The sequence below is a fragment of the Vipera berus genome (genome assembly GCF_964194415.1).
Source record: "Vipera berus genome assembly, chromosome: 7".
In the NCBI taxonomy this organism is placed as follows: Eukaryota; Metazoa; Chordata; class Lepidosauria; order Squamata; family Viperidae; genus Vipera; species Vipera berus.
In genome coordinates this window covers 57,831,315-57,849,185 of record NC_138209.1, presented here as the reverse complement: position 1 = coordinate 57,849,185, position 17,871 = coordinate 57,831,315, and the positions used below count along the sequence as shown (strand labels likewise).

The following is a 17,871-nucleotide window of genomic DNA, read 5'->3' as shown; positions in this document are numbered from 1 at the left end:
TTGGAAAACATGGTTAGAGGAGACCAATTGAAGAATGTTCTTGCCTTGGGAAGTATTAAAGCAAGATAGCTTATTGGTTTTAAAATGATTTAGAAATGCATTTGTTTTATTTTTGATACATAATCAAAACACAATGACCGCAGATAGCAACGGACCTTCAGAAAGCATTTTATCCTTCTCCTGCTACCACCAAAACTGTTCTCTCCATTGCTATTAATATGTTCCAAATATCTCACTCTTAGCCAAGCCTAAAGGTATGTGACAATGTTTAAAGGAAGCTTAGTTGTTAATGATTAATTTGATTACTAATTTGATTAATAGAGTGTATAGCCATCAGCTGTTCCATTTTCCTATATTATTGGGAAACTCAAAATCTGTTAAATATTTTGTCAAATATGTCCCTCAAAAGACAGGATTCCATTTATATTTCAATCTTCAGATAGTGGTGTGCAATATAGATCATTCAAATAAAAAACAGTTCACAAGTTCAGATGTTTTAACATCAGAAGAGATTCATGGGCATCACAGTTTCTTAAAATGTGATTGGTTTATCCCCAAACCTGTCCTATGTAGTGCCACACAGGTTGAAAATCTCATGATAGAAACATTACAACTAAATTATTAAATATGGTACATTGATTTCTTGCTCAAGCCTTACACCTTTGAAATCATTTGTTTGATTCATGGAAGTCACACTGATTTATCATCTTAGGAGATATAGAAGCACAGCGTCAGAAACCCTGACTGAGGGGACATTTAGGATTGAGGTTGGGGAGATGTGAAGAAAAGGTCCATGCTGAAAGGTGGCCATAACAGATAAGCCTCAGAAAAGGGCAGCAGCAGGCCTTTGATATGTGAAACTGGGGGAAAGAAACCATGCATTAAACCTTAACAACATTATGTTTGAATACCATCTCAGCTTTTCCATTTAATTAGAAGCTGTTCTTCATTTTGTTTCGATTGCTATGACTATGATAAGAGAAGGTTTTCGGACTTCCGGGTGGTGCTTCAGAGGCGAGGACGGTTGAAATCGACCGCCAGCCCTCTGATTCCGTAAAAGCCGCAGAGCAGCCGACAATCAGCTGCTCTGTGGCTGAAAACCCTTCCCCTCGGGCGAAGAGGGGAAGGGGAGATTCCAGGTAGGGGTAGAGCTCCCCTACAGCCCCAGAGTGTTTATTCTGGGGCTTGGAGGGTGAGAGCTCCCCCGAAGCCTGGAAACACTCCGGAGCAGAGGATTTCTCTGCTTTAAAGCAGAGTAAGACGCTGAATCCACTCCTGCTGGACTTGACTTGATCTGATTGTTATCTTGAGGAGTTAACACAGGCAGAGCGGATGCGGGAACAGTATAAACAGCAAGTATAAGACTTTAACTCTGGAATCTCAACTTTCTTTCTGTCGTTTTAAAAAGAAAGGGAAGATGGCGCCTGAATGATTCTTTGTAACAAAGAATTGAAAGTGTTTTGAAAGTGAAAGTGGCTGTTTGGATATTGAAAACTGTAAAGATTATAAGAAAATTATAAGAACCTAAAATAATTTTAAGAAGAGAACAGCAAGACTACAAACATTTTGACTTGATTAATCTTTTTAAATACAGAGAATAAAATTGATTAAAGATGTCATTAAAATTGTCAAAACCTGGGGCCCCCAGGAGTTCAGGGACTTCGCCAGCACAGCAATCAAACTTACAGGCTTTAATGCCCCCCCCCACAAACTTTGACATTAAAAGACCTGCAGGAGGCTTTGAAATATCAAACTAAAGAAATAGAAAAAGAAATAAATGATAAGATGGAGAAAATAGAAAACAAGATGGAAAAAATAGATGAAAAAATTAATGATAAATTTGAGTTAATGTCAGAAGAGATTGGAGAAATTAAAGAAACTATGCAGATTAAAAATAAAGAAATAAGGGAAGATATTCTATTGGCATTTCAGGGACTGGCACAACATATTCAAAACATGGATGATCGTATGGAAGAATTAACTCAAGGTAATATTGCTTTGAAAGATAAGATGACAGGCTCAAAATAAAATGGAAAAGATGAAGATGAAACTGTAATGCTACAATATAGAGAAATGGAATTTGCTTTAAGAATTAGAGGACTGAAGGACAACAAACAGGAAAACCTGAGAGAGATGCTGGCAAAGGTCTTTGCTCCAATAATGGGTTGGCAAGTTGAGGATTTCATACGGGAAATTGAAAAAGGTTTTAGAGTCAACTCCTGGATTGCAAAGCAGAGGAATTTACCAACAGATGTGGTGATCTATTTTTCGAAGAGGGTGATTCGAAATGAAATTATTCAAGCTTTTTATAATAATAGGTTCCAAGTGGAAAATCAAGAAGTTTTGATATTGAAAGAAATTCCTCCAAAGATTTTAAGAAAAAGGAAAGAGTTTGCTTTTCTGGTAAATGAATTGGAAAAAAAGGCAGCATCAGTTCAGATGGGATATACCAGCTCAGATAGTGGTCAACTACTTAGGTACTAGATATCATCTTAATACAATAGGGAAAGCAAAAGAATTTTATTTTAATGTACTGAAAGCAGATTTGCCACTATTTCATGAAAAAAAAAGAAGTGAAGGAGAGAAAAAAACAGGCTCAAATGGAAGAGAAGCAGATTTATGCGGAAGGTTCAAATTTGTTGGTTGAAGAAGAACTACAATTAGTTGTGGATATGGACCAGCCTTTGAAATCAATAGAGTAACCTAGAGGTCAAAGAGTGACGTGAGCAGCAGCCAGACGAAAAACGCAAGAACAGCAGAAACAGCAAGATCAAATTAAAACTCAAGAAGTTACTAAAACGGAAGCAGTGGGAGGGGCAAGACCAAAGCAATAGGTTCATATGAATCTGCAGGAATTGTTCCAAAAGCTTCTAGTCGCAAAAGATGGCGACCAAGTTTCTAACTTGGAATGTTAATGGCTTAAATTCACCACAAAAGAGGAAAAAATATTTCATTATTTGAAACAATATAAAAATGATGTTATTTGTTTGCAAGAGACACATATTAGAGTAGCAGACCAAAAGTATTTGACAAACTCCAGATTGGGAATACATTTTGTTGCATCTGCCCCGGATAAGAAGAATGGAGTAGTTATATACTTAAAGAAAGATCTAACTACTAAATTAATTGAGGCAGATGCACAAGGACGATATATTGCAATTGAACTTATAATAGAAGGAAAGATAATACTTTTGGTTGGAATATACGCACCAAATCAAAATCAAGAAAATTTTTATAAACTTTTACATGACAGAATAACCCAATGGGATTATAAATCTTGTATTTTAATGGGAGATTGGAATGGAATTCTGGACACAGGAAAAGACAAAAGAAGGTCTTCTAATGGAATATCAAACCGTGCGAAACTGCCTAGATCTCTTTTTGAGCTTATGGATGACCTGGAATTGAGAGACATTTGGTGAGAGCGAAATATGGAAGAGAGGGATTTTACATTTTTTTTCAGGAAATGTAAAATCACCAATCTTTTTACCAATCTTTTCACCAATCTTTTTCAAGGATTGATTTTATACTAAATTACCAATGATTTTTTTTCTAGGGTGAAGAAAATTAAGATATGCCCAAGAACATTAACAGATCATAGTCCAGTGTGGATGGAACTGGTTTAAGAGAAAAGGGATAGAATATCCTGGAGATTAAATGAAAATTTGTTTAGATATGAGGAAATTGTCAATGAATGTAGAAAACAAATGAGAGATTTTTTTGTAATGAATATGCATAAGGGCACCTCGATTGAAATGGTTTGGGATGCAAGTAAAGCTTATATGAGAGGAGTCCTAATACATTTGAATAACAAGTATAGACGTAAAAAGGAACAAAAGCGAAAGGAATTAGAAGAGGAAATAAAGATGAAGGAGAGGTTACTTATCTTGAACCCAGCTGATAAGAAAGTGAAAGAAACAATTAACTTATTGAAAAAGCAGTTTAATATGTTGATAGCAGACCAGGTGGCAACCAACATACGATACACTAAACATAATACTTTTTATAATGCTAATAAGCCAGGTAGATGGTTAGTTTACTTGTTAAGGAAAAAAAAAGTCTCGGATGATAGAGAAAATAGAATATAAAGGTAAAAAGGTTTATCAACAAGATATTATTAGAAAGGTATTTTCAGAATGTTATTCTAAATTATATGCAAGTGATACAATTCAAAGTACCGTATTTTCCGGCGTATAAGACGACTTTTTAACCCAAGAAAATCACCTCAAAAGTTGGGGGGTCGTCTTATACGCCCAGTCATCTTATACGCCGGAAAATCAGCGTCTGGCGTCTGGCGGGAACCGGCAGGGCAGTCCTGTGCACGCGCGCACTCCCCGGCTGCTCCGGGGAGTGCGCGCATGTGCAGGACTGCCCTGCCGGCTCCCGTCCGAGGCTCTTCCCTCTTGAGGCAGCTGCTGCCTCAAGAGGGAAGAGCGTCGGACGGAAGCCGGCAGGGAAGTCCTGCACACACTCTTCCCTCTTGAGGCAGCTGCTGCCTCAAGAGGGAAGAGCGTCGGACGGAAGCCGGCAGGGAAGTCCTGCACACGCTCTTCCCTCTTGAGGCAGCTGCTGCCTCAAGAGGGAAGAGCGTCTGCGGGAGCCGGCAGGGAAGTCCTGCACACGCTCTTCCCTCTTGAGGCAGCAGTCCTAAGTAAGAGGTAGAAGGAAAATGATTTTTTTTCCTCCCTGCTGGGTATATGCTTTTCTGACATGCATGCCTGCAACTTCAAGGGATGTGGATTGCCTCCATCTATGTTCCATTCATTAAGGAAAACACTCATATTGTATGTTCATTGTGGAAAGATTTGAAGCCAAGAAAGAGGGGAATAACCAGTGTTTCGCTTGGGTGAGCAGCTGACTTGAATTTACAAGTGTGTCAGGAAAGAGGAAGTATAATAAAGTGCAAGTAGCCAGAAATGGAACTCTTCTTTTGGATGCTGAGATTCAAACACCTTTGATTTTCCTTGTAGTTGTTGAAGTTAACCTTGTATCTGTGAAAACCTGATTGTGTATCTGTACGTATGTTGATTATATGTGTAGTAACATAAAACATTTTTCAAACTTTACTTCCACGCAAATAAGAATAAAGCTGTTGATCTGCATCTTGTTGGGTTTAGGGAGGGGGGGAGATACCTCTTAGAACCAACTTCTAGTTAGATAATTAGCATCAAGCTTGGTTGAAGTGTTTGGTGTTGGAATCATATCTGTAAGTCTATGAATCAGTTTTCCTTGAGATGATTTGTATTAACTCCTGAAACATTATTCTTCTACCCTCAGCTTCCAGGAAGCATGATAAAGATCTACCACAGTCGTTGTGATGAGAAGTTTGCTTAATCAAAAAACAAAATATTTCATCAAGGCTCTAATTTCATTTTTTATTAGATCTGCCTTCAAGTGGAGTTGTAAATATGGAATGCTAGATGCCCCTTGAAATCCTTTCATTAGAAACTTGGATCAAATAATCTCAGATAAAGGTATCAGACTTCCTATAATTCTATAAAGGAAATGCTGCAGGAGTTCTTCCCTCTTGAGGCAGCATCCCCGAGGACTCTTTAGGAGCCGGGGAGCGATGCTGCCTCAAGAGGGAAGAGCGTCGGGCGGGAGCCGGCAGGGCAGTCCTGCGCACGCGCGCACTCCCCAGCTGCTAAGGAGCAGCTGGGGAGTGCGCGCGTGCGCAGGACTGCCCTGTGGGCTCCCGCCAGACGTCAGCCTGCCCTGCTTCCTCCACAGTGAGAGGGGAGGGCGTGCCTTCCCGGGCTCGCTGATTTTCCGGCGTATAAGACTAAAAATCTTGAAAATCATCTCAAAAGTTGGGGGGTCGTCTTATACGCCCAGTCGTCTTATACGCCGGAAAATACGGTATAGATATAGATAAATATTTACAAGAGGTGAATATTCCTAAGGTCACTCAAGAGCAGCGGGATGGAATGAATCAGTTAATAACTTCTGAAGAGATTGTTTTAGCAATTAAACAGTTGAAATTGGGTAAATCACCAGGGACAGATGGATTGACAGCTAGTTATTATAAAAATTTGCAGTCAGAAATGGTGGAGCCTTTGAAGGACTTATTTAGAACAATTCAACTTGGGGGAGTAGTGCCCCCATCATGGAGAACAGCTTTCATAACATTGATTCCAAAGGAGGATCAAGATCTTAGTCAACCAAAGAATTATAGACCAATATCTCTTTTAAAAAGGGATGCGGTGGCTCAAAAGGGATGCGGTGGCTCAGTGGGTTAGGACGCTGAGCTTGTCGATCAGAAGGTCGGCAGTTTGGCGGGTCGAATCCCAAGTGCCGCGTAGCAGAGTGAGCGCCTGTTACTCGTCCCAGCTTCTGCCAACCTAGCAGTTCGAAAGCACGTAAAAATGCAAGTAGAAAAATAGGGACCACTCCGGTGGGAAGGTAACAGCGTTCCGTGCGCCTTTGGCGTCTAGTCATGCCGGCCACATGACCACGGAGATGTCCTCGGACAAGCGCTGGCTCTTCGGCTTTGAAACGGAGATGAGCACCGGCCCCTAGAGTCGGAAACGACTAGCACGCGTGTGCGGGGGAACCTTTACCTTTACCTTTACCTTTATCTCTTTTAAACACTGATTATAAGTATTGGCAAATAGAATAATGAATATAATGCAACAAGTGACACATAATGATCATTTATATCATTTATCATTTATAACTGATAGACAAATGAAGTACAATGTAAGACAAATTGTTAAGGATAAAGTTTTCTCCGCAATTGTTTTTATTGGGTATTATCACAGATACCACCGTTGTAGATATTAAATTGATGTTGAATTTAATTACGGCAGCGAGACTTTTAGTAGCGCAATATTGGAAGAAGGAAGAACTGCCGACTATAGAAGAATGGACTTTAAAAGTTTCTAACTTGGCGGAGATGGCAAAGATTTCAGCGTATTTGAAAGATCAATCGCAACAGAGATATACTGTGGAGTGGAAGAGATGGATAGATTATATTCAGAATAAATATGGGACTAAAAAGTTTCACTTAGCATTTGAATAAGTAGCGGATTTATATGATGTATAATTAGCTTGTAGTTATTTTATTAAGAGTTAAAGTGCAATAGAATTTAATATCTTATTGTTGTTTGCATATTTTAGATTATGTTTGTTCGTATTTTTATACCCTGTATTTAGCTCTGGGAAGTCGGGGAGGGGGGAGGGGAGGGGAGGGGAGAGTTGGGGAGGTTTGGGGAGAGGGGAGGGGGAGGGGAGGGGTTTTGTATTCAAAAATGTACTGTAAAACTTTTCAATAAAAAAAATGTAAGACAAATTGTTAATTTATTGGAATATTTGGAAAGAAACAACCAAGTCTCTGCTGCATTGATATTTTTAGGTGCAGAGAAGGCTTTTGATCAATTGAACTGGCAATTTTTATTGAAAGTAATAGAAAAGATGGAATTTGGGGATTATTTTTTACAGTCTATTAAAGCAATATATCAAAAGCAAACAGCACAAATAATTGTTAATGGTAATTTAACAAAAATTTGTAAAATTGAAAAAGGAACAAGGCAGGGATGCCCCTTATCACCATTGTTGTTTGTTCTAACACTGGAAATATTATTGATTAAAATACGTGAATCAAATAAGATAAAGGGAATTAAAATTAGGCATCAAGATTATAGATTGAGAGCGTTTGCAGATGACTTGGTTGTTACTTTAACTCAACCTACTCAATCGGTTTTAGAATTATTGGATGTGATAATACAATATGGACAAGTTTCTGGATTTAAAGTTAATAAGCAAAAAACTAAAATATTAACAAAAAATATGACTATAAAACAAAGAGAAGCGTTAGAAAAATCAACAGGATTTGAAATAGTAAATAAGGTTAAATATTTGGGGGTATATATCACAGTATTGAATGTGAAATTATATAAAAACAATTATGAATTATTATGGCAAAAAGTACAAAAAGAGATTGATAGTTGGAAAAAATTACAATTGTCTTGGTTGGGGAGAATAGCAGCCATGAAGATGAATGTCTTACCAAAATTTTTATTTTTGTTCCAAATGATAGCAATACTTAAGAAAGATGCCAATTTAAATGAGTGGCAAAAAGGTATTAATAAATTTATCTGGGCAGGGAAAAGACCGAGAGTAAAGCTTAAAATAATGCAAGATGCATGTGAGAGAGGGGGTTTGAAGATGCCCAATTTGAGATTATATTATGATGCAGTTGTGTTATCAACAATTAGTGATTGGTTCAATTTAACAGATGAAAGAATATTGAATATTGAGGGGTATGATTTATTCTATGGATGGCATATGTATTTATTTTATGACAAAAAGGTGGATAATATTTTTAAGACTCATATCTTAAGGAACGCTTTGTTCCGAATTTGGAAAAAGTACCAATATATATTAAATAACAAAATACCTATATGGGCAATACCTAAACATGCAATAGGAAATATAAATGTGGAGCAGAAACAAGATGTGATTACTTATAAAGAACTTCTTAGGATGGAAGGGAATATTTTGAACCTTTAAATGTTTTAAAGGAAGAAAAGATAGTACAGACTTGGTTTCAGTTTATACAATTACAAGCTAGATGGATAGAAGATCAGAAAATTGGTATAATAAAAGTTGATGAAAATTTGATAAAGCAAATTAGAGATCAAAGTCAATCGCATATAAAAAGGTTATATAATGCTCTTATAGAGATTGATTCAGAATCAGAGTTAGTTAAGGATTGTATGATAAAATGGGCTCAGAATATTCAAGAGCCTATAATGATGGATACTTGGGAAAAAAATTGGGTTAGAAATGTAAAATTTACACAAGCACAAAACTTGAGAATTTTTACAAGATGTTTTATAGATGGCATTTAGATCCTAAAAAGTTAACATGTATGTATCCAAATGAAGCAGCTAAGTGTTGGATATGTGGTAGTGAAGAGGCAACTTATTATCATATATGGTGGACATGTAAAAATGTTAAAGCCTTTTGGATAAAGATATGGTGGATTTTTCAGAAAGTTTCAAATAGCATATGAATAATTCTTAACAATTATAGAAGTGTTATTATAATTACTTTAGTTTTGTTATAAGGGAGTTAAAGGGTGGAAGGTTTGTTAATGTTGTAATAGATATTTAGCGTATGTTTGCATAAGATTGCTATATATAATACCCTGTATTCTGCTTTGGGAAGTCCGGGGGGGGGGGTGGAGGGAAGGAGAGAGGGTTGATGGGGAGGTGGGGTTATTATTAAAATTTTGTAAAACTTTTCAATAAAAAAAATAAGAGAAGGTTTTCTATTCAAGCGGTATCCTGCATTTCTTGTCAGTGTGCCAAATTCTGGGAACAATTAGTGCAGGAATCTGAGGCAGCTTAGACAATATGTGATATGTGAACTCAGTCATTTTGATTTATAAAGTATGGTTCAGGTTTAGCATCAGCTGTCTGGCCACTACAGCTTGCTTATACAAAGGATAAATAAAATATAGTTACTGCAAAGGGTATACTGAACTAGCAGTGATTCAAAGTGATAAATATGGACAACAGGGTTATGTATTCCTGTTTTGGCTGTGTTTGCACAAAAGCTCCTTTGAGCACTTTTTAACCAGCCTTAGTCAAATAAACCAGGAACAGCTATCTCTCTGGGTTTATGTAAATTGAGCTTCTTAAGGGCCCTTTTTGGCTTGGCAGGAAAGATGAAAATAGAAATAGAAAGATGAAAATAGAAAGATTTTTAAAAGCAATAGTCCTAGAAAGCCCTTTACTTTTCCCCATGTTATGACCCTTCTGCATTTTAAAATGTTTGTAACTTTTTGATAATGGATATTGGTATTCTCCCCCAGAAGAAACAAATTACAAGACACAAGCAGAATTAAAATGGGAGTGACAACTCCCCACCACCACACACACACACTATTCAGTGAGACAATCTGAGTCAAGCTGGTGCTGTCCAATTTCAGGTGAAGCTTTCCCCTTGAGCCAATAGAAGTGCCTCTCAGGCTTCTTCGCAAGTATTTCTTTACAAGTGTGAGCCAGTGAGCCAGCAGAGAAAAATAGGAGGAGGAGAAGGAGGAGGAGGAGGGGCAGGGGCAGGGGCAGGGACCACATAAAAGCTACATTGCTGCCAGGAGTGAAGGAGGCAGAAAGTGCAGCTGCTGCTGCTTTTCAAAAACTTCTACCAAGATGCCCTTTCAAAACAGTTCTTCCTGGACAAGGAAACAGAAACTGATTTTGACAGGGGTGATAGTGCTGCTTTTGGGCACCTTGACTGTTTTTGTGGTTTTTGGACTGCTTAGGCTTGGAAGGAAGAAGATCCCCATTGCAGAAGAACAGGAGTGGAAAGGCAGAGGAACCACTGAACACTTGCTGGAAATTTTCCTGGGAAGATGTTACAACTTCATTAATACAATAAATCCTGAACTTAGGTGAGTAATAGGGTATTCTTGCAATGACTGAAAGTAGGATTGATCCAGAGGGTATGCAAGAAGGAAATAAGTAGGAAAAGGAAAGATCTGGAGCTTCTTTTCCAGAAAAAAGTATTTTCTAGCTGTTGAAAACAATTTTATTCTGAAAGGTTTCATACTTGCAAGACTATGACAGTATATAGCAAACAGATATGCCATTTTCTTCTGAGGAGAGCTGTATATTTTATTAAAGAAACATATTTAATAAAATTATATAAAAATGTATGCTTTCTAATGCATCTGTATCCTTCAGGGCTGATCATATTAAAATTTCACTTATCCCAGCAAACTATTTCAATCAATGGGAAATCAATATACAGAGACACTTCTACACTTCTTCTACTGCAGGGGTGTCAAACTCAATTTCATTGAGGGCTGCATCAGCATTGCGGTTGCCCTCAAGGGGCCGGGTGGGTATGGCCAGGGTGGGCATGGCCTAATTGGTGGGCGTGGCTAGAGTGCGTATGGTCTACTGGGTGGGCATGGCCAGCTCTACATCGTTAGCATCAAGGGTGCCTATGGGGGCCTGGGCAGGAGTGGGACAGATCTGAGGGTCTCTGGCAGAAGGAGGGTCTCTGGGGCAGGGCCATGGCAGTGGGGGCCGTTTCCTCACTGTTTCCAGGATGGCTTCGCGGGCCACATGAAACCACTTCGCGGGCCGGATCTGGCCCCCGGGCCTTGTGTTTGACATGTCTGTTCTACAGCAAGTAGTATAGATAGGTCTGTTGTTGCTAATATTAGAAATAATACCTAAGTTAGAGTGACAATTGATTGCCTTCTCTGCCATGAATTTGCTTAATCCTCTCTGAAAATCCATTTTTTTCTGAAAATTACAGCCACTTGTCTGAAATGGTATAGGATCTCCTGCTTGAGCAGGGGATTGGACTAGAAGACCTCTAAGAACTCTTGTAACTCTGTTGTTCTGTTTAAAATTACCCATCACTAGAGCAAAATCTGAAGGGGAAAGGAAAACTTTAGTAGTATGAGTGAGTGATACCTCTATCATATTTCCACTTAACCTTCCCTTCTCCTGAACTACAAAACCAAAGTGTTGCAACTTTGCTCCAGCAACTTGACCTTTTGGCTGTTTTTTTCACAGTCCTCTGAATGTGGCATATTCCAAAGAGCACAACTTTTTTCTGCTAAGAATGATTCACTGGGGCTCATGGTTCTGATGTTATAAACCAAGGACTTTTTTTAGCATGATGTGGCATTTCAGACCGAAAACAAGACATTTCAGTGACCTCTTGGGGAGTGGAAGATATAACATGCAAAATGGCTAATGAAGGGGTGTAATACATGAGAGATATGAGGACAGATAGATATGAGAGGTGTTCTTCAATAATAAAATGGCATTATTCGTTCAAAGTACAGGTAATCCTTGACGTACAACCATAACTGAGCCCAAAATTTCTATGGCTAAGTGAGACAGTTGTTAAGTGAATTTTGCCCCATTTTACCTTTCTTGCCACAGTTAAGTGAATCATTGCTGTTTTAAATGATTAGCATAGCTGTTAAGTGAATTCAGCTTCCCCATTGACTTTGCTTGTCATAAAGTCACAAAACATGATCACATGATCTCAGGACACTGCAACCATCATAAATATAAATCAGTTGCCAAGCATTTAAATTTTGATCACATGACTATGGGGATGCTTCAACAATTGTATGAAAAATGATCATGTCACTTTTTTCAGTATTGTAACTTTGAAAGATCACTAAATGTACTGTTGTATAGTAAGTGGAGGACTATCTGTAGATTACCTCTGTATTTCAGGTATGAATTTGGGGAGAGAAAACTTCTGGGTCTTCATGATTTTGCTTTGTCTTGAATCATGGCCTTGCATTTCAGGGCTCTCTCTATAAAGTTTACTCAGAAATAAATTTAAATATATTCAGTTGGGTTTCCTGCCCACTAATGCAAACAAGATTGTAGTTCTAGTAGGAATATTAATTCATGAGTAAACCTCATGTGCCTCGTTGTTAAGCAAGTATCCCAGGGTTACAAAAAAGTCCTGTTAATTTACATTCCCAAGGAAATCAGGATTTTAAAATCAGGAAATGGAGAAATGTGATTAAATTCCCAAATGCATGGCTGATAGAATTAAACACTGTATTTTAAAAAAACTTGTTTGTAATAATTTATGCAATGGGGTTGGTAATCTGCAAAAACTCAATAGTAAAGGAATGTATTGTTATCTTTGTGTTAGCAAGATGCTTCCGGAATTTTATCAAGGCATTGCAATTTTAGTACATCAGTATGAACCTGAAAGAGAGATGTTATTGCTTTAAAAGGAGACAATTCTTTGAAAGAAATATAACTCTTAAGACATGGCATTGTTTCTTTCCAGGCTCATTTGGAAATCAGAAAAAAGTATGGCTACTTTTTTAAAAATCAAATTCAAACCCTACTTAAATAGTATTGCGTGAAAACAACTTCTAAATGCATACCATTTTAAAATTACATTTAATTTTTCTTGAAATTGCTGAATTCTGTAGAGAATCATACTCTTAGAGGATTTGAGGAAATATATTAATCTTAATCTACATACTTTCTTTTATGGTTGCTAATGATTTTAAATGATAACTGTTCTTTTCTATAAAGACAAACACATCAAAATTTGATCGCACTACTTTAAACAGAGAGATGCCATGCACATGTTTACTCTAATTCCAAAGTATTTCTTCAATATTTTTTGTGAAGTGTACTTATCCAGTATTTATGGGATGAAGTTTTTTTTAATCTACATTATGCAAATCAGCATTTTCTGTGTTAGGCAAGCAGGTAGGCTAGGCTGGGAAGTATATATTATTCAGCCTACATTTCTTCATCTTTTAGGCATCATTTCTGTTTCTGTAATATTTAAATTTTGTAAGTCATTAAATGGTGGAGTGGTTGGTAATCTCACATCCAGACTTCCAAAAGTTATAGGTTGATTACATCAGTCATTATATTTGTTAATGTTATAGGCCTATTTTTATTGTGTTTATAAATTGATGGTTTAATCCCATTTATGTAAAATTATAAGATGGATGACAAATCCACATATATCTGGTTATAAAATACAGATAGTCCTCAAAATATAACTGTTATGGAACCTGCCCATTACAGTGGCATGTCACAATGGTTGTTAGGTGAAGCATCTCACTTAACATCCCCCCCCATCTCTGTTCTCCCTAATGAATCATTAAATACCCACGTTGTTAAGTAGAGCAAGGGAAGCTACATGTGGGTCACCGCAGTGTGGCCCAGTGACCCGAATGTTTTGCTGCCTTAACAAGATCTACACAATGATTCTGAATATTGCAGAAAGCATCTGCAGCACTGTGCAGATCTCTTTGAAACAACAAAATGAAGCAGTTTGTCAGCTGGCCACCATTTTGTCTCCACTGACAAGTGGGTGGCAGCCATGTTCAGATCACCTCTGTGCAGCCCAGGAACATGTGGCCTGCCCTTCTTCCCCAATATAAGGTCCAGAGAACTTCGAAAGGAAAGTGTGATGGTTGATGGGCATGTGAATAATAGGCCCAACCGTTGAAGGGTCTCAGCAGATTGGGATGGGGAGAGAAGATGGAGGTGCTGCAGCATCTTTGTGGTTGGTTGTAAGCACAAATGTGGGTGCTGCAGCCATTGTAACTTTGAAACAGGGTTGTATGTAATTTTGGAGTGTCTAACTTTGAATGTTTGTTAAGTGATCTGTTTTATCTCAAGCACTACCTATAAGCCAATATGCTACCTTTGTATTTTCTTCATTCAGAAAAACAATACAGATAGTTCTCACTTAACAATGGCAGTTTCTGTTGCCAAGCAATTCGGTTGTAAAATACAATGTTGTGTGACCCCACAGCTCAGAAACAGCAATTCCAGCAATCCTGGTTGCCATTGTTAAACAAGCATTGCACAGGTTGTTAAGTGAGGATCTCTTAAACAAAAACTACCTCATGTCAAAATAAAGCAGTGACAAAATCAGAAAGAGATCACTACAACACTTTAAACTGTGTTTTAAAAGTAAATGTTGAATTGTATAAATTTCACCTTCAAAAATCAGTTTGACCTACTGTAATGTATTGGGCTTTGTTTTAATGAGTGTATCACGTGGGTTTAATTGCTGGAAGGTTGCTTAAGCAGGGAGCTGGCTAACAGCTCCCAGCTCCTCAGACAACCCATCTCCAACGCCGCCATTGGCTGCTTCTAGGGCGGCAATAGGTTGCTTTAAATCTATTGGCCACCACCTAAAGGCCAGGGTATAAATAGCTGCATTCACAGCCCTGTTCCCCAGTTCAGTTCCTGCAAGCAAATAAAGAATGTTCCTGACTGAACTCACTCTCCTCATCTCTTCTGTCAAGCAACGAACCCAGTACACAACACTGGTGACAAGGATGGGATCCTGCTCCTTCAACAGAGCTGAGAATCACTAGGGGAGAGGCTGGAACGCGCCTGGCGGGAAAGCAGTTCCCCCCACTACAGTCGGGCTAGCACGGCCATGCTAGCCACCACGAGCCCTGAGGATCAGTCCCTGGGCATACAAAGGAGCAGGACAAGGACACGACAAGCCCAGCCACGAAGACCAACCCAAAATGGCAAAGGTCAGAAAGCTGGAAGAATTTGACATAGCTCACCTGGGAAGATGGTCTTCGTATCTATCCAGGGTCAAGAACTACCTGTGCGCCAACCAAGTCACCGAGGACAGCCTGAAGGCCACTACACTCCTGTGTGTTTGCGGCCTAGCCACGTTCAACATTGCAGAGAACTTGTTTGCGCCGACACCATTGGAGTCCGTAATGTTCACGGACTTGAAGAAACGGCTCAGCGACCACTTCCAGCCCAAGCTTTCGGTAATTGCTTGGTGCCACATGTTCGAACAGAGGGTTCAACAGCCAGGTGAAACAGTGTCCTGTACCAGTTCTCCAATGTAGAGGAGAGGCTCCAGGACCGGCTCATCTGTGGCCTCTGGAATTGAGAGTTGCAACAAAAACTCTTTGCTAAAGAGACTCTGTCGTTCCCAGACACGTTAAAAGAGATCATGGCGGATGAAGCCGCCAGCGGGGCCGTAAGAGCCATGCGGCCCACCAAAACAGCACAGCACAAGCAGGCCATCCACCACGAGGATGCCGAACATGCTGAAGACTCCGACGACAACACAGAAGTTGACAAGCTCCAAAGGCACAACGACCAACAATGTTGCAGTGACAAGAGATGACCTACAAGGCAGATCCCTTCCTTAGATGCCCAGTGTGTGGCAGCTGCCACCAATGCATGGACTGTAGGTTCCGGACAGCCACGTGCCTGGCCTGCAGGAAGACCGGCCACATTGCATCTGTCTGCAGAGGTTGCCAGAAGGACCAGCAATCGAACCACCAGTCAGACATTCCGTTGAGGAGAGGTACCAGGTCCCCTGGGCAGTTTAGCATAGGGTTTTGTTCCAGCTGCAGAAGCATTTGCCGCACGGGAGCTCTCTGCCCCATTAAGCCAAAATTTCGACTCCAGGTTGAGCTGCAAGGGGTCCCTTGCAAGATGGAGCTGGACACAGTGGTGTAGCGTGGGGGGTGCAGGGGGGCCCGGCTGCACCGGGCGCAACATCTGGGGGGGTGCATTAGATGCATTTTACTTTAATTACATCAGTATTTTCATAACAAACAATACATGTGCTTAGGGGGTAAGGTTTTTTTTAACTAATCTAGTGGAAGAGACTCGAGTGCTAAAATCCACGAGTTAGGGGGCGCAAATTACTTGCCTTGCCCCGGGTCCTGACAACCCACGCTACGCCACTGGCTGGACATAGGCTCAGCCATGTCCATTATATCACTTGAAACATTCAAGGTCATCTGCAATCGCAGCAAGAGTTGAGCCAAGCTCAGGCCATCTAATATTATACTGACCAACTTCCAGAATGCCAGAGTCATTGGCTATCAAATTTAAGGGGTTTTCTGAGCATCTGGACATTGTCGTAGTAGGGGGTCAGCGAGCAAGCCTGATCGAGGTCGATTGGTTTGATGCATTAGGCATCCAAGTCACCGGTATCAACTGGGCGCAAGTCATGAGTCTATCAACAGTATGCGAGGAGTTTGCAGATGTGTTTGACTCAGGTCTAGGGACGTACAAGGGCCTGCCGATTTCATTTAAACTAGATCCTACTGTAATGCCAGTCAGGATTAAACCTTGTAGAGTGCCATTTGCTCTTAAACACAAGATAGATGCTGAATTGGATAAGCTAGTCGAACAGGGGGTACTACAGCCCGTAGATGGGGGTGAATGGGTAACCCCAATCATCATGCCCCTAAAAGCCAATGAAGAGGTCAGAATTTGCGCTGATTACAAGTGCACAATTAATTGTGCATTCAAACAGCATGCGTACCCGGTACCAGTAGTGAGCCACATCCTGGCATCACTGCAAGGGGGTACAGTTTTGCAAAGTTACATTTGGCCCAGGCCTACCAACAGATTCCTGTGGAAGAGGCCACAGCCACGGCACAGACCATTGTAACCCACAGAGGGGCTATTAAAGTAAAACGCCTGCCCCTGACATTTTTCAAAGATTATGGAGTGTACGCTCAAGGGCATTCCGGGGGTCTGCCCCTACTTCGATGATGTGCTCATCGCCAGTGAGTCCACTGAGGTTCTTGCAAGGAGGCTCAGAGCCGTCCTTCAACAGCTTCATGAAGTGGGCCTTAAACTTAAGAAAAACAAGTGTAGTATTGGAGTTCCTTCAACTGAGTTCTTGGGTTTCCGTATCGATGCTGATGGCATCCACCCTGCCGAGTCCAAGATGAAAGTCATTCAGATGGCACCCAGCCCCAAGACAAAGGGAGAGCTTCAGGCATTCATAGGCCTCCTAAATTTTCTTGTTAGGCGTTCCTTCCTAACAAGGCCGCAGTGGCAGAGACGTTACTCTGGCTCTTGGATAAAAACACTGCTTGGAAATGGACCAAGGTACATGAAAGCAGCTTTAAGGCATTGAAGGCTCTACTGTCCTCCAGTTCAATGATCACCCACTTTAAAGAGTTGATGCCAGTGTGCCTTGCGTGCGACACATCCCCATACAGGGTGGGGACTGTTTTAAGCCACTTGGAGAGCGATGGGACTCAAGTCCCAATTGCTTACTATTCCAGGACACTGTCCTCTGCAGAGTGTAATTACGGACAAATTGATAAAGAGGCAGTGGCCATTGTAGCTGGGGTAAAAAATTCCATGACTACTTGTATGGCAGGGACTTCACGGTCTTCACAGACCATAAACCGCTATTGGGGTTATTCACTACAGACAGACAGACACCCCACATCTTATCCCCTAGGATGTTAAGATGGTCCATCTTTTTATTGGCCTACAGTTTCATGCTAATTCACAAACCTGGAAAAGATATGGGCCATGCAGATGGCCTCAGCAGGCTTCCACTGCCTCAAATCGAGCCAGATCTGGCCCCAGATCATTT

The 17,871-nt window shown here is 40.1% G+C and overlaps 1 protein-coding gene across 1 annotated transcript in view; it reads left to right on the top strand.

Moving 5' to 3' along the window:
• The first annotated feature begins 10,142 nt into the window (after positions 1-10,142).
• LOC308671264 (ADP-ribosyl cyclase/cyclic ADP-ribose hydrolase 1-like) overlaps positions 10,143-17,871 on the top strand; it is a 98,597-nt gene continuing 90,868 nt past the window's right edge. The window contains exon 1 of the mRNA XM_081333365.1: positions 10,143-10,402. Within this exon, the coding sequence (XP_081189491.1) occupies positions 10,161-10,402 (242 nt within the window). The 5' untranslated portion in view covers positions 10,143-10,160. The remainder of the gene's footprint in view (positions 10,403-17,871) is intronic.